Raw genomic sequence first — 26,537 nt, forward strand, 5'->3', positions numbered from 1 at the left:
CATGAACAATATTACATCGTCCGCATATAAACAAATTTTTTGTTGTGTGCCCTTGATTACGATTGGTTATGCTTGTATAAGGCCCGACAACACACGTTAATGTCCCCATGGGCCGTACAAGTCTTTTTTTTTTTGTATTTTATTTTTTTATTATTTTTTAAACAAACATATAAACAAACATGACAACACACGATAAGATATATGCTTGTATATATATATATATTTTTTTTTAACCTTTTTGGGGGGGGGGGGGGGGGGGGGGGCTCGCGTTAAATCTCGCACAGGGCCTCGCATTTCTCCCAGGCGGCCCTGCTGGCAACATACTGTTTGTGTTCTTTTTATTTATTTTTTATTTTCTTTGTGTTTGTGATTTGTCTTGATGTGTGTTTGTGAAACTATAAAAGCTGAAAATAAAATATTATAAGTATAATCGAACAAGAAAGCTTTACGGTGGTGCATGTCGACAGCGGTAAACAAAGCAGCAAGAGGAGAGGCGCATGGCTTGTTGTCTTTGTTAACTCCAGCTGGTGCCACCCCGGGCACATCACCATTAAAGAATGCATCTGTTCCCCCGGCATTGAACTATTGGCACTGAGTCTGCGGCCGTACTATTTACCGCAAGAGCTAACATGTGCTGGCTCTGACTTTTTACATTCCACAGAGCGCGGTGGCGGCGCAGGCGAGTGACATCATACACTCCACAGTCATGGGACTTCAAACATAACACCCGGATGCATTTATCTCTGTCAGGATCCGCTCTCCCAGCCTAGTCTCCCTATATATTCTGTCTGTTCCTGTCACTCCCCTGTCGGTCTGTAAATCTTTCTTGTCACATCCGTTGTTATCCTTATCTGCCAGCTTATGCTGTGGTACTTATTATTTTGTTGTTGTAGTTCAAAGCCTTGTGAAGGACAAGTAAAGCCTTTTTTCCAACTACACCCCGTTGTGTCCTGCCTGTCTCTCTCTCTCGTTCCTGTTATTGCTATTGGGTCCACACCACCAACAACGAATCCTTACAATCTCTTTATCAATGGGGACTTCAACCATGTCAGACTAAACAAGACCCTGACAAACTTTACCCAGTATGTCACCTGCAAAACCAGGGTAAACAAAGCACTGGATCTGCTGTATGCTAAGGTCAAGGAGGCATACAGCTCCACTCCCCTCCCCCCTCGGCCAGTCAGACCACAATCTAGTGAGGCTTGTATCTACATACAGGCCTATCATTAAGAGACAGCCACCTACCACCAGATCTGTCCCACAAGCTTGTATCCTTTCGGCAAGCAACAAGCCCTTCCGCGTTGCTCTGATTGGCCGAGCGCGCGCATGTGCATGAGCCGCGACAAGCTCCTCAGCCAGGCTGTACAGCCCCAAGCCCCAATGTACAGTAAATGACCAAGTATGGCTTTGTCAATATTCCAATGTACAGTGTACAGTGTCCCCTACCCACCCCCTACCCAACCCCCCCATCCCACCGACCCAACCACCTCCAATGTACAGTTCCCCCACCCAACCCCACCCAACCTCCTCCAATGTACAGTTTCTACGTCAAAATGGATATACTCTCTTTTCTGGACCCTTTTTGTATCACAAACAGTACTGTATTTGCAAATCTGGTATGTCATAAATGTATAGATTTAGCAGTACTGTCTGTCTGTATGTCGTGTGTGTCATATATGTTATGATGAATTGAAAATGGGGGACCCTGATGTAAACAAGACAAAAGTCTTTCTCTGGTCTGCATCCCCTTAACAATTGTATGTATTGAGCTGTACTGTACTGTACCCATTCTGCAATCTGTTAATAAAGTTTTCAATCAATCAATCAATCAATCAAAGGTTTGGCTCAAAGCATGTGCGGGGCAGCCGGCAGCACCGCTCCAGCATCTTTTCAACCTCTCCCTGGGGCTGGAGAGGGTGCCCCAGCTCTGGAAGACCTCCTGTATTGTCCCGGTGCCCAAGAAGGGAAGACCCAGCACCCTCAACAACTACAGGCTAGTCACTCTGACGTCACACGTCATGAAGACGTTCGAGAGGCTGGTCCTGCAACACCTCAAGCCCCTGGTGCATGACTGCCTCGACCCCCTGTAGTTTGCATACCAGGCAAACATCGGAGTGGACGCCATCATCTACATGCTCCACAGAGTTTACACGCACCTGGAGAAGCTGCACAGCTCAGTGAGGATTATGTTCTTTGACTTCTCCAGTGCCTTCAACACCATCCAGCCTTCACTGTTAGCGGAGAAGCTCTCTGTGATGCAGCTGGAGCACAACTTGGTGGCCTGGATCAAGGACTACTTCACTGACAGACCGCAGTACGTCAGACTATATAGGACAGTCAGTCTGACGTACTGGTGAGCAACACCGCCGCCCCCCAAGGAACTGTGCTGTCACCCTTCCTCTTCACCCTCTATACCTCCGACTTCTGCCACAACTCAAGCGGATGCCACCTGCAGAAGTTCTGACGACTCCTCCATCATAAGCTACATCACAGACGACGATGAGGAGGAGTATAGAGCCCTGGTGGAGAGCTTTGTGGGGTGGAGCGACAGCAACCACCTCCGACTCAACACCAGTCAAACCAAGGAGCTGGTGGTGGACTTCCGGAGGGGCAATAAGAGCCCCCCCCCACCCCCCCCCCCCCCCCCCACCCCCCACCCCCCCGCTTCCCATCACCATCTGAGGCGATGAGGTGGTGGAGACAAGTTTCTTGGAGTACACCTGAACAATAAACTACACTGGTCGGACAACACAGAGGCCCTCTATAGGAAGGGACAGAGCAGGCTGTTCTTCCTGAGGAGTCTCAGGTCTATGGGGGTAGATTTCTATCAAAAATAAACAAACGCAAAAGTATAATCCACAATCGTAAAAACTATCCACACAGACACACCTCTCAATTTGTGTTTCGTAAATCATAAGGACACGCTTGATCTGCTTAGATTTACGTACGGAATTCTAAGGACACGCTTGATCTGCTTAGATTTACGTACGGAATTCTAAGGACACGCTTGATCTGCTTGGAGTTACGTACGGAATTTTGAGACAAATATTTCGCTGTTTTCCCCTGTATGGATTAGTGTCGTGAAGCTTCTTCTTCTTCGGCGCTACCGAACACGGCCCGATGTGTGTTCGGCTCATGAGCGCTACAAGTGGCCAAAATCGCACATTATCTTTAGCCCTAAGCATCAACATTCCATTATGAAAATGAATGCTCAAAGTAAATATAATAGTACCATTTTGAAGATAACAACTAGGGCTTTCAAATGATATAAAATATCTGTATGATTATCATGATTATTATTATTCATATCTTTCATATTTGATACAGAAATTATTACAAAAATCTTGTCCGGCCACCACATTTGAACAAACAACTGCATTTTCAACCACTTTACTGACAAGCTAGCAGGAAACTTAGAGGGCATGGGATATAGACAATTATGTGGGCAATATAGAACAGCTGATAGATTAGAAATATCATCTATTGTTCAAAAGTTATGATAATTATAGTGATAGTAATAAAACAATTCTGTCTGAAAATGTACTTGAATGGGTTTATGATGAATATCTGTTTGTGGGTATGCTCAAAGTAAATACAGTATATAGTACCATTTTGAAGATAACAAGATAACAACTAGGGCTTTCAAATGATATAAAATATGTATGATTATCATAATTATTATTATTCATATCTTTCATATTTGATACAGAAATTATTACAAAAATCTTGTCCGGCCACCATATATATATATATATTTTTTATCCTCTTTTTCTCCGCCTGATTTTCTATGCTTTTCTCCCATCCCAATTTAGTCATTATGCCAATTCCCCCCCTCCCCTACCTGGTCGTTGTGGAACACACAAACACACTATTTTTTAAATCACATGTCATGAAACTCCGGGACCTGGCTGAATTTAAGACTGCACAAATCATGTTTAAAGCACGAAACAATTCACTCCCGGGTAACATCCAAAAATTCTGTTATAGTGAGGGGGGTTACAATTTAGAGGAGAGTCTAACTTCAAGAAACAGGCTGTTCATTCAACAATGTATATTTCAGTTTGTGGAGTGAATGGCTGCCTGGTGCGCCATCACAGCGCATGCGCATCATGCACCCAACGCCAAATGCAAGTTATGATTACAGTGTAAGAAGGTAGTAGTAGTTATGATTACAGTGTAAGGTAGTTATGATTACAGTGTAAGGTAGTAGTAGTTATGATTACAGTTTAAGGTAGTAGTTGTTATGATTACAGTGCATCACAGTCACGAAAGGGGCTAGGTGACTGCTTGGTTTGACTGGCCGCCGAGCCATACTGTACATGTTGACTGCTTGGTTTGACTGGCCGCCGAGCCATACTGTACATGGTGACTGCTTGGTTTGACTGGCCGCCGAGCCATACATGGTGACTGCTTGGCTGAAATAAAATAAAAAATACAAAAAATATGAATAGTAATATTAAAAAAATAAATTGAATAACTTTTTTTTGGCATCCTCTGTTATTTTACCCACGCAACGCCACTGCTGAGCAGGCGCCCAGACCTGTCACAACGCCAGATTACCACCCACGACTTCCCTCCCGCTAACTCAGCCAAACAAGTTAGTATGACGATCGGCCCAAGCCGCAGTAACTATATTTATTGTAGGGCTAATATAACTGAGAGGGCATACCCTCATCTTGCACCTTGTTGCCCATATGCGCATGTCCAGAGTTAATTATATTGTTATAGTGTATACAGAGGCTGCATTAGAGAAGTTTATGAAATTATTTACAGATGTCTGTGACAAACATGCTCCTGTAAAGAAGCTCTCCGTCAGAGCAATCAAAACTGCATGAAAAAAAGAGACCGTAGCTAACAGTAGCTATTAGATAATCCAGAAGATTGGCAAGTTTACCGCTCATTGAGAAACAAAATAACCAAAATGAATAGGCAGAAGAAAAAACATTATTATCAAACCAGATTGGAGGAGTGTAAAGGGGACAGTAAGAGACTATGGAAAACATTGAATGAAGCTATTGGTATAAATAAAGGTTTGTTTACTTCTCCACTGTACTATAATTCTATGACCTGTACCACGTCTTCTATACTACCTGTACATCCCCTCCCCCCTCCCCCATGCTGCTATGATGCCTGAATTTCCCTAAGGGGATCAATAAAGGAATATCTTATCTTAATCGTGACATACCTATTCGTTTCTATGGAGTAGGAGAGTAGGACGCCCAAAACCATGGGGTAGATCTGTGAACCTGCTCTGCGATTGGACAAGAGACTGGAGTGGGCGTGTGGTTTAGGAATTCTCACACTGTTCTATACAAAGTACAGTATAGTTTGCTCAAGAGCTTTAGTGACTCGCCGGGTGAAGCAGGGCAAAGAGTGTGATCCATACGCTGCGCCACACGCTGCGCCCCCCCCCCCCCCCCCCCCCCCGCTTCCCATCACCATCTGAGGCGATGAGGTGGTGGAGACAAGTTTCTTGGAGTACACCTGAACAATAAACTACACTGGTCGGACAACACAGAGGCCCTCTATAGGAAGGGACAGAGCAGGCTGTTCTTCCTGAGGAGTCTCAGGTCTATGGGGGTAGATTTCTATCAAAAATAAACAAACGCAAAAGTATAATCCACAATCGTAAAAACTATCCACACAGACACACCTCTCAATTTGTGTTTCGTAAATCATAAGGACACGCTTGATCTGCTTAGATTTACGTACGGAATTCTAAGGACACGCTTGATCTGCTTAGATTTACGTACGGAATTCTAAGGACACGCTTGATCTGCTTGGAGTTACGTACGGAATTTTGAGACAAATATTTCGCTGTTTTCCCCTGTGTGGATTAGTGTCGTGAAGCTTCTTCTTCTTCGGCGCTACCGAACACGGCCCGATGTGTGTTCGGCTCATGAGCGCTACAAGTGGCCAAAATCGCACATTATCTTTAGCCCTAAGCATCAACATTCCATTATGAAAATGAATGCTCAAAGTAAATATAATAGTACCATTTTGAAGATAACAACTAGGGCTTTCAAATGATATAAAATATCTGTATGATTATCATGATTATTATTATTCATATCTTTCATATTTGATACAGAAATTATTACAAAAATCTTGTCCGGCCACCACATTTGAACAAACAACTGCATTTTCAACCACTTTACTGACAAGCTAGCAGGAAACTTAGAGGGCATGGGATATAGACAATTATGTGGGCAATATAGAACAGCTGATAGATTAGAAATATCATCTATTGTTCAAAAGTTATGATAATTATAGTGATAGTAATAAAACAATTCTGTCTGAAAATGTACTTGAATGGGTTTATGATGAATATCTGTTTGTGGGTATGCTCAAAGTAAATACAGTATATAGTACCATTTTGAAGATAACAAGATAACAACTAGGGCTTTCAAATGATATAAAATATGTATGATTATCATAATTATTATTATTCATATCTTTCATATTTGATACAGAAATTATTACAAAAATCTTGTCCGGCCACCATATATATATATATATTTTTTATCCTCTTTTTCTCCGCCTGATTTTCTATGCTTTTCTCCCATCCCAATTTAGTCATTATGCCAATTCCCCCCCTCCCCTACCTGGTCGTTGTGGAACACACAAACACACTATTTTTTAAATCACATGTCATGAAACTCCGGGACCTGGCTGAATTTAAGACTGCACAAATCATGTTTAAAGCACGAAACAATTCACTCCCGGGTAACATCCAAAAATTCTGTTATAGTGAGGGGGGTTACAATTTAGAGGAGAGTCTAACTTCAAGAAACAGGCTGTTCATTCAACAATGTATATTTCAGTTTGTGGAGTGAATGGCTGCCTGGTGCGCCATCACAGCGCATGCGCATCATGCACCCAACGCCAAATGCAAGTTATGATTACAGTGTAAGAAGGTAGTAGTAGTTATGATTACAGTGTAAGGTAGTAGTAGTTATGATTACAGTGTAAGGTAGTAGTAGTTATGATTACAGTTTAAGGTAGTAGTTGTTATGATTACAGTGCATCACAGTCACGAAAGGGGCTAGGTGACTGCTTGGTTTGACTGGCCGCCGAGCCATACTGTACATGTTGACTGCTTGGTTTGACTGGCCGCCGAGCCATACTGTACATGGTGACTGCTTGGTTTGACTGGCCGCCGAGCCATACATGGTGACTGCTTGGCTGAAATAAAATAAAAAATACAAAAAATATGAATAGTAATATTAAAAAAATAAATTGAATAACTTTTTTTTGGCATCCTCTGTTATTTTACCCACGCAACGCCACTGCTGAGCAGGCGCCCAGACCTGTCACAACGCCAGATTACCACCCACGACTTCCCTCCCGCTAACTCAGCCAAACAAGTTAGTATGACGATCGGCCCAAGCCGCAGTAACTATATTTATTGTAGGGCTAATATAACTGAGAGGGCATACCCTCATCTTGCACCTTGTTGCCCATATGCGCATGTCCAGAGTTAATTATATTGTTATAGTGTATACAGAGGCTGCATTAGAGAAGTTTATGAAATTATTTACAGATGTCTGTGACAAACATGCTCCTGTAAAGAAGCTCTCCGTCAGAGCAATCAAAACTGCATGAAAAAAAGAGACCGTAGCTAACAGTAGCTATTAGATAATCCAGAAGATTGGCAAGTTTACCGCTCATTGAGAAACAAAATAACCAAAATGAATAGGCAGAAGAAAAAACATTATTATCAAACCAGATTGGAGGAGTGTAAAGGGGACAGTAAGAGACTATGGAAAACATTGAATGAAGCTATTGGTATAAATAAAGGTTTGTTTACTTCTCCACTGTACTATAATTCTATGACCTGTACCACGTCTTCTATACTACCTGTACATCCCCTCCCCCCTCCCCCATGCTGCTATGATGCCTGAATTTCCCTAAGGGGATCAATAAAGGAATATCTTATCTTAATCGTGACATACCTATTCGTTTCTATGGAGTAGGAGAGTAGGACGCCCAAAACCATGGGGTAGATCTGTGAACCTGCTCTGCGATTGGACAAGAGACTGGAGTGGGCGTGTGGTTTAGGAATTCTCACACTGTTCTATACAAAGTACAGTATAGTTTGCTCAAGAGCTTTAGTGACTCGCCGGGTGAAGCAGGGCAAAGAGTGTGATCCATACGCTGCGCCACATGTCTACCTTTCTCCTCGTGGCCGGGGCTCTGGGGATCTACGTGATCATTTACTATGTCTGTGTCAAAGGGGCCTCCTGCAGAAGCCGTGCAAAACTCAACGGGAAGACTGTGATTGTTACCGGTGAGTGCACTTTGATTTGATTCGATTTGAAATCTTTATTTCGAACATGTAAATAAAACAATGAAATTTAAAAAAAAAAGGAGAAAAAAAAAGAAGAACATAACTCAATTTACATGTTCGAAAAAGGAGTAGGAAGAAGTATATCTTATTTAATCATACCCCTCTTCCACTACTCAAAATGTATGTAATTCCTTAATGATTTAAATCCTTACAAAACAAATATATATATATATATTATATATATATACAAATATACTGTATGCAAAACATACAAAAAATATATGTAAAACATGAAGAAAATGTAATAAAAATTTAAACACCCGTGAATGTCAAATCCCTTCGCGTACCTTGTTTACAGGGATGAGGAAGGGATTTGACATTCACAGGTGTTTACATTTTTATTTTATTTTACTCATGTTTTACTTTTTATTTTATTTTTCATTTATAACTCTGTTTGAATTGTATTATATTTGGACATTGCTTATTAAGCACAACATTCAGACTGTTCCACAGTTTCACTCCACATATTGAAATGCAATGTCCTCTCCTAGTACGTGCACTTTCATAGTAGTAGTCACAAATCAAAACATGCAATGCATTGTGCATTGTAGTAAGACTAAACATTTAATTTGATCATATTATTAAGGGGGGGAATTAAGTAGTAGCCTCCTATTTAATGTTTTGTTACTACATTGTGTGGCTTTAAATTTTTTATAGAAGCCCTTATTTTCACATTATTGAGCCAAAGTGCTTTTAGTTTTTTTGCAGTTGAATGAATAAAACCTTTATTGCCCTGATGGGAATTCCCTTTTCACAATGAGCATACAAGTACAGTACAAACATAACACCACATAATATGACATAAAACATAAGCATCTCATGAATACATAATTAAATGCATCACCTTGGGAGACATTAAGTGCAAGAAGGTGCCAGAATTTAGATCAGTCAAATTAATCTATCTCAGCTGACTCTGTAGTAGACATCAGTCAAATTAATCTATCTCAGCTGATAGAGTTGTCGTACAAAACGTGTAAATCGCTTTGGATAAAAGCGTCAGCTAGATGACTAAATGTAAATGTAAATATATACATATTTACCTAAATATACATAAAGGTCGAGTTGGGGATCAACAATTTTATATGTAATTGGTGTCTACAGACCCCCTTCTGCTGATGCTAGCTCTTTAGATAGATTAGCTGAGCTCCTTTCGCAATATATTGACTCTGAGGTGATTGTCATGGGTGATTTTAATATTGACTGGTTGAGTGGTGGTGCAAAGCACCTTAAAGAAGTCAGTGGTAACCTCAGTCTTTCCCACTTAGTTACTGAGCCCACCAGGCCAAACCTTAAAAATGACTCTAGGTCTACCCTTATTCTCATTCCCGAACGAATTTACTACAAAAAAATTCGTCTTAGTCAGATTTCGGCCCATTTAAGACATATTAGGGCTGGGAGCGGGAGTCCCCAAATTTTCCTGAGATCAGATTTGATCGTGGCTGAGAGCAGATTTAAGAGTGCTGAGAAGCTGAGAAGCACTCTTAAATCTGCTCTCAGCCACGATCAAATCTCATGATTGATTGACTAATTAAAAATTTTATTAACTTGACAGACTGTGTTCTCATAGTGATTCCTTCATGTTAACGCTACAGGCCTCATTGGAATTAATTACTTAATCATAATTAAAATAAATATGACAAGAAATTACGCATTTGATGTCGGAAAAATAAATAATATGGATTAATCTGATCACAGGGCAGCTGCTTAACCATATCTGAACCAGCTATTTTGGACAAATGTATAATTACTTTAATTACTCAGATATTCAAACACAATTATGCAATTATTGTGAAATGATTGAAAATAATGATTATTTAATGCCTTCTGTGGAATTTGTATTTCTTATTTGTTACACATCTGTTTTAATGATTAATTATATACATTTGAAAGAATGCAGGTCAACATGCAATGTATCCTTGATTGATTGATTGATTGATTGATTGATTGATTGATTGATTGAAAACTTTAACAGATTGCAGAATGGGTACAGTACAGTACAGCTCAATTACATACAATTGTTAAGGGGATGCAGACCAGAGAAAGACTTTCGTCTTGTTTACATCAGGGTCCCCCATTTTCAATTCATCATAACATATATGACACACATGACATACAGATAGACAGTACTGCTACATCTATACATTTATGACATACCAGATTTGCAAATACAGTACTGTTTGTGATACAAAAAGAGTCCAGAAAAGAGAGTATATACATTTGACGTAGAAACTGTTGGAGGAGGTTGGGTAGGAGGGGTGGGGGACACTGTACAAGCAAAATTGTACATTGGAATATTGACAAAACCATACTTGGTCATTTACTGTACATTGGAGGGGGTTGATATAGCTATAAACCTGCATTCCTTCGAATATATCATTAATCAATTAAACTTATATTGAAATACACTATAGCCTATACACCAACACTGAAATGACAGTGGATAAATAAATAAATAAATAAATAAGAACTAAAGCTGATCACATGGAAATAGCAAGTCTTGTGTGCGCCAGTATGGCCTACGTGTCTAATGATATAGGCTTAATATATTCTAGTTACTTGTTTCATTAGGATTTAGTAGATACTTATATATGCTCTGCCTCTGCTCTACGTACAGTATAAGTACAGACTGTACTGTACCTATACTGTACGTAGCGCAGAGCATATACAGTAGTATCTACTAAATCCTAATGCAACAAGTCATTAATGGAATAATAAGCCTATACTGCGTTCATTCATTACACCGTAGGCATTAATGGAATAATAAGCCTATACTGCGTTCATTCATTACACCGTAGGCATTAATGGAATAATAAGCCTATACTGCGTTCATTCATTACGCCGTACAGTATACTGCGCGCGCGGCCGCGCGCGTGTGTGTGCACGCGTGCTGCGGCAGGTGTACCACGAGTCCACGAGCTGTATTATGATGACAATACATTAATCTAATCTCATTTCGATGGGTCGCAATTTTCACACCTACCCTGTTTGGTCCACTTTAAGTGGACCATGGTCCCTTTAGATCGATAGTCCGTTTGGTTTGTACATGTGTGAACGCAAACCGAACTATAATGAGGACCAAACAACTGAACCATGGTCCTCTTGAAAAGTTGGGACTCGGTTCGTTTCAAAGTGGACCATGGTTCGTTTGCTGTTGGTGTGAACGCGGTCGAACTTTATATAGTATCTAATCTAGAGCAAATGAGTGAAAAACGCCTAGTGGCGGGCTGGCGGCTGGCGCGCGACCCAACTTGACAGCGCCAAGTGACAGCTTGCGCGCGACCCAACTCAAATTAATGATGAGGCGTGCGGACTCTCTCTCTCTCGACTCACGCCGCACTTGGACAGTCTCTCTTCCTCTCTCTCTCTCTCTCTCTCTCTCTCTCTCTCTCTCTCTCTCTCTCTCTCTCTCTCTCTCTCTCTCTCTCTCTCTCTCTCTCTCTCTCTCTCTCTCTCTCTCTCTCTCTCTCTCTCTCTCTCTCTCTCTCTCTCTCTCTCTCTCTCTCTCTCTCTCTCTCTCTACTCTCTAGTCGACTTGCGCCGTGCTCGTCGTAATAGTATCTCTCTCATTACGCTGCCGGCAACTGTTTACGTTTGTGAGTACTATAGTCCAATAGATGCGACATATGTCCTTTGTTTACAAATTAGGGTAGTGTGAACGCAGACCAAAATCAAACAATGTATCATTTTCACATTTGGTCCACCAGAAAGTCTATCCCCGTCTATTTCCACACAGCGTCATTACTTTGCCTTATAAGGAACTCTGGAGGCGTTGTTTTGTATGCAAATGACCTGAACGGGAACGCGCTTTTGAGTTTACGACAGAATCACATTCTCCAAGCAGATATCAGATAATATCATTTGTGCAACCGTTTCAGCCACTTAAGACATATTACCAGCACGTTTAGGACTCAGAGTGAACTTGTCATTGATTATGTCTCAGTGGTTCCAAGATAAGTCTTCCAGAATAACTCTTTGAAAACATTTCGGGAATGAGACCCATTGATCTTATTTTTGTGAATAAATATGACAGGATCTCAGCTTGTGGGGTTTTTGACTTAGGCATAAGTGACTAATATTCATGCCTTGAATATGTCATTTACGACAGGCACGCCAGGCGCACCTTCCTGTTATGTATACCTGCACAAGGGGTCCTGACAGTCAGTTGGCTGCTAGCCGTGGATGGAGTCACACTCATGCTTAATGTTGCAATAAACAACTTAACGTAATCTCCTCGTCCTGAATGATTATTCTCTTTAAATCGAATACGACAGTGACCATTGCCCCACAGCCTGTGTAAGAAGCACGAGACTGCCAAAAACAAGATCTCACACAGTTTTAAGGAGGAATTTTAAATATTTTTGCTTCAGGCAGCAACACGGGCATTGGGAAAGAGACGGCCCTAGACCTGGCTAAGAGAGGGGCCAGGGTGATTCTGGCCTGTCGCAACAGACAGAGAGGTGAAGCGGCCCTCGCTGACATCAAGATGGTGAGATCTACTTTATATATACTGTATACTTGCTACTAGGGATCGGAGATCGGGGCCGATCACATGATTTTCAGAAGATCGGAATCGGGGGGTAAAAATCGGGAATAAATTATTATTATTATTATTATTTGATGTATTAGCATTTTTAAACTAGACTAGTTCATAGTCTAGAATTATTCTGCACTAAGCCAATTTTATATTTTATTTTATTATTTATGACTGAATGTAACTGAACTTGTGAAGCTAGTCAAGCTACCTCTGTTACTGCACTACCCTTGTTATTGCACTATTCTGCACATCATTTGTTTTAGTTTACAATACATGGTTATTTTGTGGTGCACCACTGATAAGCTTTATTATTATTTTGTTTTGAATTTTTATCCAATGCTGCAATAAGTGAAAAAAAATAAGCTATATCCATGTTGGATATAATGGATATACTGTTAAAAAAGCCATATCCATGTTGGATATAATGGATAGTTGGATACTGTTAAATAAAAAAACAACCTCAAGGGTCAACTTGATTGCATTTTTTTCTTTTCTTTTTTCTTAATGCATTGCCGAAAGATTGGATCGGGAAAATCAGTATCGGCAGATACTCAAAATCACATGATCGGGATCGGATCGGGAGCAAAAAAATGCGATCGGGACATCCCTACTTGCTACCATAGTGTCTTTATACCTGTGTCACTGTACATATTAACACTACACCTCTGTACATACATCTGATTAGCACTATTACTCAGTAGTAACTAATGTATCTATTTTACACCCATCACCATTAATCACCTGCACATTGTATATTACTGTTGCACTTTACTGTTGCATCTGCACTCTGGTTGGATGCCAAACTTACTCTGGTTGGATGCCAAACTTATTTTCATTGTACTGTACTTGTGCTGTATGATGACAATAAATCAGAATCTAATCTAATATGATATATTTATATTACCCCCCCCCAAGGTATGTGTTGTACTTTGTTCAGTGTTTTTATGCTGAAATTACTTTAAAAATGTATATGAATCATTTGCATTTACATTAATCATTAGCATTGGGGGTGACAAGGGCGGCTAGGTGGTGTAGTGGGCTAGGCACTCGCCACCAACGTGGAGACGCTGGGTTCGCATGTTCGAATCCAGCTCTCCACATTGTTTTCAGTTTGGCTGGTCGTCCGTACTAATACAATTGGCAGTATTAGAGGGTGGGAAACTGATGGGTGGGGATCGGGCGTTGTGGACAGCGACTCCTACAGGTCGGTTGGTGCGCCTGCGCAGTAGAATCAGGAAGTGTTGGGGGCAGCATAAGCCTCCCACGCATTACTCCTCGCCACTGAGAGATCGAGCTGCGCAGGTGAAAAGATGCGACTGCTGTTACCGTTAAAGTACCGGAGGGGACTTGTGCTATGTATGACTTAGTCCACATTGCAGCCGGCTTGTGGGAGGCAAGAAACAGCGTTCGTGACAGGGGAGGGTTGAATTGGATGATACGAAAATTGGGATGGGAGAAAATATAGAAAATGGGAGAAAAAGTGGATCAAAAAAAGCATTGGGGGTGACAGTGGCTCAGGAGGTAGAGCAGTCATCTGGGAACCGGGAGGTTCCCGGTTCGATTCCCGCTCCTCCTGGGCAGCACGTCGAAGTGTCCTTGAGCAAGACACTTAACCCCTAACTGCTCCCGATGAGCAGGTCGGCACCTTGCATGGTCGCCTCCGCCGTCGGTGTGTGAATGTGTGAGTGAATGGGTGAATGTGAGGAACAAATTGAAAAGCGCTTTGGTTAAAAGCTGTTCTATAAATGCACCATATACCATTAGCAACAGTTCATGTCCCATACTTTATACGTCGCTAAGCGACCATTAATGTCCCGCAGGAAAGCGGGAACGACCAGGTGGTGTTCATGCAGCTGGATCTGGGGAGTCTGACGTCTGTTCGTTCATTTGCTGAGACCTTCCTGAAGACTGAGCCCAGACTGGACTTGCTCATCAACAACGCAGGTGGGCTTGTATTGTTACTACTAGCCCCATCTACTCTTTAACCCTTTCACTACCACACAACAAAGGGTTAACCCTTTCACTGCCACACTACAGAAGGTTAACTGTTTGTAGTGTGGTAGTGAAAGGGTTAACCTTCTGTAGTGTGGCAGTGAAAGGGTTAACCCTTTGTTGTGTGGCAGTGAAAGGGTTAACCTTCTGTATTGTCGCAGTGAAATGGTTAACCTTCTGTATTGTCGCAGTGAAAGGGTTAACCATTTGGTAGTGTGGTAGTGAAAGGGTTAAAGATGATTTATACCAGTGGTTCCCAAACTTTTTCAATCAGGCCCCACTTGGGTAGTTGGAAATATTTTCGAGATGTAGGCTAGAATATATTTTAGGCTATACATGCCATTTCCTCTACTACTAACAAGACAAGATTAACATAACAAGACACAAAGATACAATTATAGTTTTATATTCTATAAAAAAAATTAACAAAAGCTTGGCAAATGATCCTATGTCACTGTGAAATAATTAGGCCTAATTAAAATTTAGTTGTAGGCCTACAGTAGGATAGGAGATTTATTTTAATTAAAATAATAATAATTTGCCTAATAATTTGCCACCTTTTGTGGCAAAACGTATTTAGGCTTCTGAATGTGCTCTGTATAAAGAATAACATATAAAGAATAACACATGACAGTCAGTTCATTTTTGTTGACATTGGCATTTATTAGTTTTGGTAGGCTAAAACTCCCCCACCTGCAGTAACGTTAGGTTATGACTATAACCAAGTTCTGTTAGTATAGCGACGCTCGGCATCGCTCTCTGCACTATCTCGCATATGTGCACGCGCACTGAATAAAGACCACAAATGTACCTTTAATCCCAATATTCATCTGACCACACCCCTATCAGCTTACCCATATAAGCAGGGGTGGGGCCACCCACTCGCCTCCTTCCCAAGCTTTCGCCACAAGGCGAGGTCAAAGGCTGCAGCGGCGTCGGATGCCGAGCGTCGCTATACTAACAGAACTTGGTTATAGTCATAACCTAACGTTCTGTATCGTATACGCTCTCGCTCGGCATCGCTCTCTGCACAAGGGAGGCCGAGCGAGAGCCAACGGCCGACAAATACACCCCGCTGACAGCCCCCCACAACCATCAGAACAGGGAGGGCCGAGCCCCCCCGACCCACCCTAATGGAGGGCACCCCCCCTATTAGGGGCTTCACGGGAGGGCGACGGACCCGACCGTGCGAAGAGGCACTCAAGCAACTCAATGCACAGGGTGAGCAGACCGTGGCTTGACCCCACGACTACACACACGCACAACCCGCATGCCACCCGGGAACGAACGGAGGAACAACCTCGTTACTGCCCCCAGAATCACGGGGTCAAGGGCAAACCCAACCCCGTGGCAAGGCCGTAGCAGCGGAGCGCGAAGGAAGACCCAGACCCACCAAAAGGACTGGACTCCCTGGAATGGAGGCCCGGAGAAGTCCATGATGCCAGCATCAAGACCCCACCAGGTGGGCACGTAGTGCCCCGCCCCCCACATCGCCAGCATATTCGGACAAAGGCCCCTCAGCCGAGCGGGCCCCGTCCCCCCAATAGTACACCGCCTGGCACACTGACCCTGCAACAGGCAGTCAGCATGGCCGTAAGCACACAAAAAAGGTTAACCAACGGAAGCAGGCAGCGCACCGGGGAAAAACCAGGCAACAGGCTATTAACCCTAGCCTGGAGACTGCGGACGAGACAGGCGCCAGAGGGGACAGCTGAACACAGCCGCCCCGGTGGAAGGAGCGTAAGCTGGCGGTGTTGCATGACCAAGCCTCCATTTAAAAACCACCACCCAGAGGGGTCGAGGCAGAGAAGGCTGACACGATTGGCAGACGTCATGAACGTGCAGGGGCACCCTCAACCGGTGAACCCGGGAGTTGACACTGCACCAACACACCAGGGAATCAACCACCTTGGTGTTACCCAATGCGTTGGTTGTTCCTATAACCCCTCAAGAAAAAACTCCAAAACACACCTGCGGGTATACACCGGCTATACCGCAGTACAAGTGTTTCAGTTTCCAAAAAAGGGTTAACCCAGGCCTACGGGTCGACGAAACATTACTTCGGACCGGGCCTGGCGGTACGGGAAGCACAGGGTCACCAGAGGAGGTCAAAAACCACCCCCACAGGCCCCTCTTCGCCATGCGTGAGAGAGGAGCGAAAAAGAATGGAGAACCAGCCCCTAAGCACACCGTACTTGGTATTCCCAGGCGGTCTCCCAACCAAGTACTAACCAGGACCAACCTGTGTAGCGGCCGAGATCCGACGAGATCGAGCGTGTACAGAATGGCATGGCCGTAAGCCATTACGACAGTGCTGAGTAAAAACGTACCCAACCAGGGTCTCCATAGCGCTTAACCCTGTGACACCCGGACCGACCTGGCATTTTTCCCCCTGAAAAAAGCCCAAGTCCCTCAGGGTACCAGAACAGCAGATCTGCATCCCCGGCGGACAACGGGTTCAACTGATCCGGACCAGCGTGACCAGAACCAGTCCCGTGCCCTAACCACGCCGACATGCCTACTCCAGGAGAAAGGGCAGATATGCGTGTCGATCTTAACATGAAAAGAAGGCGCCACCCAGACGTTCGGGCGAACCGCGCCTGGTGGCCCACCCCAAGGGCGTGAGACCCCTCTACATATGTTCAGATCCATTCCGTCATCATCCCCCAGACATGAACGAGAATCCGTCGAAAACCATCCCAGGTCGTGGGATTTGGTCGTCGGAAGAGGAAAAACCCCCATCTCAGTTGCTTTATAAAAACGCCGTTTTAACCACAAGCAACCAAGGCGTGCCAGTCAGTCGCCTGTTTACAGCGAGCTAGCACTATACGTGCGTCGGGACACACCCCCATCAATGAACAGGCTATTTAGACCTGTCATTGAATCCCCAAGGCGCCCAGGGGAACGACAAGAGGGGTGTGACACTTCCTAACTCCAACACTTTTTGAATAGAAAAGAAGGAAGCATCAACAGTATGTATCCCAGTCTACACAGCCGGGGGTACAATTTTTTCACATTTTTACATCCCACCACCCTCCCATAGGAAGGAGACGGGGATCCCCAGAGAGACTTCCCACGCGAGCTGTACAGATTGAAAAGAATATATTGCACCTTGAGCCATGTAAAAAATTGGTTTTAGGGCTCTCCGGGGAAGAGGCACTGAACCCATACACACTCAATAATCGAATTGAATCGAATACATATAAAATAGAATAGGACACCTTCCAGAGGGTCCACTCACTTTGACAATCTGAGGAGGAAGGCTCTGTACTCTGATGGAGGCTCCCTCACATGGAAGAAGGAGTCCGAACTCACAGAAGGCCCGAATAGGCGCTTGGTGAGGAGGAGCCCTGACCACCCCCCTGAAACAGATCCATCACATGGACCTGAACAGCACACGGAAGTCCTACCAACAGAGACGCGCACGGTGACGTACTCTACGGCGGGGGAATTCCTGCGGTGCACACGCCCAATATACCAGGCCGTAGGACCAGGAAACTCCCTCCCCCCCCCCCCCCCCCCCCCCCGTAACGTGCCGAACCGCCACGTGACGGGAACCTTGAAGGACAGGGGGTGTACCCCTGACCGACAGAAACAAGGAGGAGAGGAAAGGTTACCAGTTCACCCCTTTACGACCCCACACCCATGATACGATGTAATGACAAAAAGAGAATATGACACAGTCATAGTCAGCTCCATGAAGCGTTTGACAGCTCCACACAGCGCACGAGCTAACCTGCTATCTGATTTTTACTAAGGAAAAAACACAGAATAGAGAGGGCTCTAAGAGCCCCGGTCCAACATACACATGTGCTTCTGTGGCCAGTCCAACCCAGTTGTAGGTCACATGACACACACAACCCATCATCACCTACAAAAAATGGCAAAAACACTCTACAGAGGAACGCCGTTTTTCATAATGAGAGAATACATAATTCTCGATTAGTATCGGCCACAGGCCTTGCTAAGCACACACGACAGCGACCAAACAATCTTTTCGTTTAGGAAAATAAAGTTTCTCCTGCAGTTTTAGCACAACCTCAGCAATCAAGCTAAGGGTTACATCGCATCCCTACCACACAAAAGACACAATCAGTGCACAACATGTCTGATAGGAGGATGAAAAAGTCCCCAGGGAACCGGGGGGAAACACAATCCTCTTATTTTACCCTCAATACGGCCAGTTAAAACAGGAAAACCTGTTAATGTGTGAACACACTGTTCATTGTCATCACAGGCTGAGAAAAGAACATTCTTTTACTCACTTGTCACTAAGCATAGCTTCATAGGTTAGTTACCTTAGTTGTGAGTACACGGTACATATAAACACCATGATGTTTCTCACACAACAACCAGATCATTACATCTGTAACAACAACCCGATTTGCACGGAGAAGCTAACTGCCAGTGACAAAAACAGCTCACACATAACTCGCATCGTATCCTAAATGCATTGCAGCAACACACGTTTTGGGAAAAACATCGTTATTCACAACATTTAGAAAAGTAAAACCAGAAGACGTGTTATAAGGTCTGGTCAAACCTTGTCCTACCCGGAACGTAGATCAGCGAAGTGCAGACTCGAGACCCCGTAGACAACACAGCCGATCCTGTGTTGCTCGAACTGGGCAGCGTCGTCGCTCCAACCAGTCGCTACAGTCCTCTTTGTTGACGCAATCCCCGTCCAGGCTCAGGGCAGGGTCGACGAAATATCCCCTGTCAAGGATGACGTCGTAGTCAAGAGTGTAAAACATGTTAAAATCAAAGCACGTTCAACAGAGTAGCATTAAGCTAACGGCCGCTCCAACTGTTCGGGCGCTACTGCCCCTGCTCGCGAGACGCCGAGCTAACGGCGCACGCGACCAGAAGCGCTCGCGGCGGCGCGCGAGGAGCTAAAGCTACCCCGCGCCAGGCCTTGGCCTACAGCAGCAAGCTAACGTTACCTAGTGATCACGACATGCTAGCGCCGCAGCGAACAGCTGACTGGCTAACAGTAGGCCCACCTAAGTAGGCCATGCAGCGATCCCAGCAGGCTAACGCAGCAGCTAACAGCTGACTGGCTAACCGTAAGCTAAGCAGCTATCACCTGAACATGTATACAATGACATAACACTCACCCAGACAGGCCGCCGTTCTGAACCTCTCCTCACTTATTAAGAGAAAAGAGAAACAAGATGTCAACACTGCTTTACAACGGTGATTTTACCAACACCCGACGGAATCAGCACAATACCAAACTGGCCTGTGTAGCTGACTTGAACATGGATCTGCCTATCGCACATCCATGCACATATCTCCTCGTGAAGGAATACTCTCATTTGGATATGAAAGAAGGGGCTTAACACGGGACAGAGAGAATCCACTCGTCCAGAACACACAGGGATCACCAGTGTTAATGGTCGCGGCCCACTAGTTAAAACTACAATGGTCTTCAGACCAAGGCCTTCTGTCGCCTAGGTGGCTGAACAAAGAACCCTAGCCTGGGGCTGGTTTCCATAAACATTGTCAAGTAGCCCCCATAGCACTAACAGACAAGTGAAGCCCGCCAGCAACAGTACTCACCCAACCTGAAACCCACCGCTTCTCACAACAGCGGCGCGTCCGACAGTTCAGCTGTGGCCTGACAGGTTTCACCCCAACAAACACAGCAAGGAACTGCAGTTGAGAAGCATGCAGCGGCGTGCTCCCAATACGAAAACCGGTGGAGGGTTTTTAGAATGATCATCATCTTCCAGACACTCCAGTACGAAGACAATATCGCCGTATTTTCTCGAAAATAGTGAGAGAGAAAATAAAGATATGATGTCAACGTATCCTTGTTTCCCAAAGCTGCTCCTAATCCTTTCCATCATGGTGTCAAGTGTGGGGATCTACCGAGGCACTTCTTCCTTGTGGTGAAAGCGAGAAGGAGGCGAGTGGGTGGCCCCACCCCTGCTTATATGGGTAAGCTGATAGGGGTGTGGTCAGATGAATATTGGGATTAAAGGTACATTTGTGGTCTTTATTCAGTGCGCATGCACATATGCGAGATAGTGCAGAGAGCGATGCCGAGCGAGAGCGTATACGATACAGAACCAGCGGGTGGCGCCCCACACTGATTTTTTACAATGGGAAGTTGCAGAACGACGGTGGCCTCGGCACAGGGCTCCAAATGTCGACATCGCTCTTGACAATTGATTGATTGAATTGATTGATTGAAAATTGTATTAACAGATTGCAGAATGGGTACAGTACAGCTCAATACACACAATTGTTAAGGGGATGCAGACCAGAGAAAGACTTTCATCTTGTTTACATCATTTACAGTATTACATTTATGACACACCAGATTTACAAATACAGTATTGTTTGTGATACAAAAATAGTCCAAAAAAGAGAGTATTTGACGAAGAAACTGTACATTGGAGGAGGTTGGGTAGGTGGGGTGGAGGGGCACGCAGTGGGCAGCCAGGGATTTAGGATAAGCCGATATAAGAGATTCCTTTATTGATCCCTTTGGGGAAATCCGGGCGCCATAGCAGCATGGGGGAGGGGGAAGGGGGGGTATGGGCAGGGTAATTGTAGAAAGACATATGAAGTAGATTTTGTGAGTGAGAGCGCTGGTTCCAAGAAGAATTCAGACTGGCGGTGGCCCAGTTGGTTAGAAGGTCATTTATTCAGCAGACAAAGCACAGGTTACACAGCAACAGAGGTCCATCCTTGACACAGACAACTTGGTTCTGTCGAGTGTTCCTGTAATGTCAAGATGAGTGGTTTATATCTGCTCAACCCGAATCTAAATGCTCGGATATGATTCGTCATTGGTCTCTGTCTGCGTGAGGTTCTAATGGGTGAGGGGGTGTCATCTGATATGTCTGTCTGTCTGTCTGTGTGGGTGTGTGGGTGTGTGTGAGTCTCTGGGATGGGGGTTTCTGTGACATTATACCTGGTGTGTGAGTCTTAATCTCTGTCACTTTGTCACATGGCAGTGAAAGGGTTAACCCTTTGTCACGTGGCAGTGAAACCTTCTGTATTGTCGCAGTGAAAGGGTTAACCATTTTGGTAGTGTGGTAGTGAAAGGGTTAAACATTTACAAAAGTTTTATCTTATCTTTTACTGGCACTGTGTCACATGTGGCTTTGCTTCCTGAAAGGACTACTCCACCACAGACAAAAGATAATACTCTTATAATAATAAATTAATACTTTAATTAATACTTTAATAATCTCCTGAGACGTGTATTATTAAAAAAAAGAAAAAGGCGAATGAAAGGGCCAAATGTGTTTTGTTGCCTCAGGGCAACAGTATGGCATATAGAGGGTTAATATACACGTATAGGACCGGAAAAGCTGGAATTATGGCACTGTGATGGCCCAGGGAGACTAAATGCTGGCAATCTAGAGGCTTGCAATCTTTTTACATCTGGTGCATTAATGGAATCCTACAGACAAACTGTATAACTGCCTTTAAACAATGTTTTTAAACAGCAACTTGGATTGTTGTGTACATGAGTACTTTCAAGTCACGTATTACTTTCACACATCATGTGATTTGTGTTGACTTTATAACTGCAAATACATGGGGCTGTCCAAACTATTTCACAACAGAAGTATGATAGCATGTACAATAATGCTGTATATACATCTGTACATACCTGCATATTCTTGGCCAGGTCTCCCTTGTAAAGGAGATCCTGGATCTCAATTGGGACAAACCGGGTTAATAAAGGCTAAATAAAATAAAATAAAAAATATAATCCTTTACATATCTGCAGATACTATATCTATACCTGTACATATCCCTTACCTACTCTTACTAGTGACGCTGCTGGCCAGTATGACTTACTACCATAGTGTCTTTATACCTGTATCACTGTACATATTAATACTACAACTCTGTATACATATATCTGATTAGCACGATTACTCAGTAGTACTAATCTATATATTTTATACCCAGTTTAATCACCTGTACATTGTATATTACTATTGCACTTTACGGTTACATTTTTGCACTCTGGTTGGATGCCAAACTTCTTTTCGTTGTACTGTACCTTATGTGCTGTATGGTGACAATACATTTGAATCTAATCATAGAGACAAGAGCTTGAGCTTTTCTCTCTCTCTCTCTTCCGTTGCAGGGGTCTACATGCAGAGCAGAACGGAGGACGGCCTGGGGATGATGTTCGGTGTCAATCACCTCGGTCACTTCCTGCTGACCAACCTGCTGCTGGGCAGGCTGAGGGAGTGCGGCCCCAGCCGGGTGGTCAACGTGGCGTCCGTGGCTCACAACCTGGGAAAGATCGACTTCGACCTGCTCAACACTCACAAGAGGCTGGGTGTGGGCTCCTCCACGATGGCCATGCTGCAGACCTACAGCAACAGCAAGCTGTGTAACGTCCTCTTCACTCACGAGCTGGCCAAGAGGCTGCAGGACACCAACGTCACCTGCTACAGCCTCCATCCAGGTCTGTCATATATATGGTAACACTTTATATACCATATATCATTTATATACATTCATAAATGATTATTAAATCATTTACAACTATATTTGTATAACATTTACAAATTAGTTCTACATTATTTATAACTAGGGATGTTCGATATTGGCTTTTTTACCGATATCAATATACCGATATTGTCCAACTCTTAATTTCCAATACCGATATCAACCGATACCGATATATGCAGGATATCACATTTGAATGCCAATATCGGCCGATAATATCGGTATGCCGATAATATCGGAGATCCCTATTTATAACTCATTATCAACATTGTTTGTACTTGATTTGTTCATCATTAAATAATGTTGTTTAATGTGTAGTAACACATTTGTAGATGCTTTGAAAAATGGATATGAAAAAACGACTATACTGTACCTCCATTTATTTGTTCATGTTCAACAAATGATTTGTTAAGACATTCATAAAACATCTATAAATTATTTGCAGATGCTATTGTGTGCCCTAATCTTGAGCCTTCTGCTCGGCCACACCCAGGGCGGAATCCACAGAGGCTTTGCACGCTTTTTCCGAAGCAAAGCCGGCGCATCTCGCTCTCAAATGAATGAAACGAGGTTGCTCATGCGTAACGTAGGCTTTGCGTCCGTGCAATTGGCGTATATTTAAATGAGGTAATATGGGCAGAACATCTCCCCTTTCTATGTAAATGAGCCTCTAAACAGGTGATCATGGCAGCAGTAATTGTAGCAGACAGGCATGACCGTGAAAGATATTATCGAATATCTCGAAGGACAATATCAAATCAAGCGCATGTAGCGATACCATGCAATCGTACTCATTATTTAAATATCGTTATATAACGCTGTGGGCCTTGGGGTTATGCTCGTATATAAACAGAATCTAACTTGTTTGAGAAATATAAAGCCGAGTGCCAATAGCCTTCGCAACGCGTGATTTAGAAATAAGGCTAAGCACTGACATTATAATGTCTAATACAGTTAATTATTTGTTTACTTTTTCATCACCTGTTACAAATGTTGTAGACAGCTTTCGGATACACCCTTCTTTGTGACATCAACCAGTGACAGAATTAGGACTATAGATAAATGCAATTGTATTAACATATAAAATACATGTGCATAACATATAGTGTAACGTGGGGGCACTAGGACCCAGGAGTACCCTGGCCAGGTACTGACAGAGTATGTAGAGGAAGTATCACGCAAGTGAGACTTGACTTCACGTGTGTTGCCGTCTGTTGAATGGAAGCATGATACATTAGCAGAGCCAAGTTATTCGTGCTGCCCCACGCTTTTAACACTTTCTGTGCCAAAAAAACGTAAAAAGTCGTTATTGGGCGCCAACGGTTGAGTGCCAAAAAACGTAAAAAGTCGTTTTTGGATCGTTTGATCTTTTTACTTTGATCCCCGCTCTACAGACTTGCCCAGAGTGATCTGCATTATTTTCGACCATCCCCACACATTAGAACTGCAATGCCAATCGACTATCACCAGGTGGCGGTATCGTCCATGTCTGAACCGCAATGGCTTGGGTTGAATCACACTCTAACTTTAATTTCTGTTTGGCCAGTGGCCACTCCTCCTGCTGGGACATAGATTCACATTGATCGCCTAGAAATTCCATCGCCTAAGCGTATTTGACCATCTAAACGTGTATAGACATATACACTGGTAATCGCGATGGCGATGCGATCACTTGGAATTATTCTTCTTGGAATACCTTTTGGCTAAGGTAAGGTACATTCTATGTCTATTTTACAGAATCTGAAACGTGTTTTCCTAACGATTCTGTGTTTCACCGAACGAAAAATATGCTCGGCAAACGCGATCATAGTTTTGAGTTAAAACTACTGCCCCCCCCCCCCCCCCCCCTTGATGACTTTGTGATGGTATATATATACATGTCATATACCTTTGATTTGGGAGTATTCTGGGTTTCAGGGGATTAGCCAGAACGGTTTGGGCTTATTGCACATAACGCGTTTGATCTCGCAATCTATGAAAGAAGACTGTATTATCTTGGAAATGCGCGATGTTTAGCGTGTAACAAACTACAAACTACAGCGTGTGGAAACAAACTATTATTCCCATGCTGGACTACAAGTAATGTTTGTCAAAATGAGCCACACTGTGTCTCTACAGCTATAATACAGAACACACACACAGCTTCGCAAACATAGTGCAATGACCACGGAAACGACTAGAAGGCTGGCATTCTAAGGGTAATGATAACCAAATAGCGTGGCAGTCAAAGTGTTAAGGTATGAGCAGGCTAAACACCTTTTTTGTTGGTAAATTTATTCCATAATTTCCGACCTACAACTCTTATATGTTGTGTAGACGTACTTGATGTGGTGGGCGCTAACGTTACATTTGAATTATGTGTTTGTTCCTAATGTGTGCTCAGTATATTGCGGTATGTGATGATGACACAAGGGTAATAATTATTTGTATTTTCAGGCTGTATCGGCGCCTATACAGTCTGAAAATACAAATAATTATTGTTACTCAGCTGAAAGAGTTGTACCCTTCTTGACCTGTTGTACAGAACTTGTAAGTCGCTTTGGATAAAAGCGTTCAGCTAAATGAGTAAATGTAAAACGCAGTCTCTCCCTCCTCCCAGGTGTCATCAACACTGAGCTTGGGCGCAGCGCCGCTTTATCTCTGATGTTACCTGTAGCAACAATCGGCTGGTTCTTCTTCAAGAACCGTGTCCAGGGGGCACAGTGTACCCTGCACTGTGCCCTCCAGGAGGGCATCGAGGACCTCAGCGGGCGCTACTTCTCCAACTGCACCGTGAGGGACGTCTATCCCAGAGCCAGGGATGCCGCGGCAGCCAAGAAGCTGTGGGAAGTGAGCGAGAGACTGAGCGGACTGTCTTGAAAGTCTCCCGTATCAGTCCAGGACATTTGATCACGATCATTCAATTAAATTAAAAAAACTTTATTAGGGCGCCCTCATGGCGCACCGCATAGTGCCTCGCACACCTACGCGGCCGTCCCGGGTTTGCCTCACACTCTCGGGGGATAATTTCTCCCACTCTTATCCCGTTCACTCTCTCCTCTGTCGGTCATGTCTGACAAGAAAAAGCTGGAAAAACGCAAAAAAAAAATCGTAAAAAAAAAAAAAAAAAAAATTAGAGCATGAATACGGCAAACAGCTGCACTTCTACACTTTCAAGACAAAACAGGTGGC

General features: G+C 43.6%; 1 protein-coding gene across 1 annotated transcript; it reads left to right on the forward strand.

The window, feature by feature from the left end:
* Nucleotides 1-8,166: 8,166 nt before the first annotated feature.
* LOC311224489 (dehydrogenase/reductase SDR family member 13-like) lies at nucleotides 8,167-26,225 on the forward strand (the record flags this gene model as incomplete). Its single annotated transcript, XM_084309504.1, has 5 exons — nucleotides 8,167-8,294; nucleotides 12,722-12,836; nucleotides 14,705-14,828; nucleotides 22,996-23,322; nucleotides 25,966-26,225. 5 exons carry the CDS (start codon nucleotides 8,167-8,169, stop codon nucleotides 26,223-26,225), a joined length of 954 nt encoding a protein of 317 aa, XP_084165630.1.
* Nucleotides 26,226-26,537: the final 312 nt, after the last annotated feature.

This window comes from Notolepis coatsorum, assembly GCF_963971535.1.
Source record: "Notolepis coatsorum genome assembly, chromosome: 1".
In the NCBI taxonomy this organism is placed as follows: Eukaryota; Metazoa; Chordata; class Actinopteri; order Aulopiformes; family Paralepididae; genus Notolepis; species Notolepis coatsorum.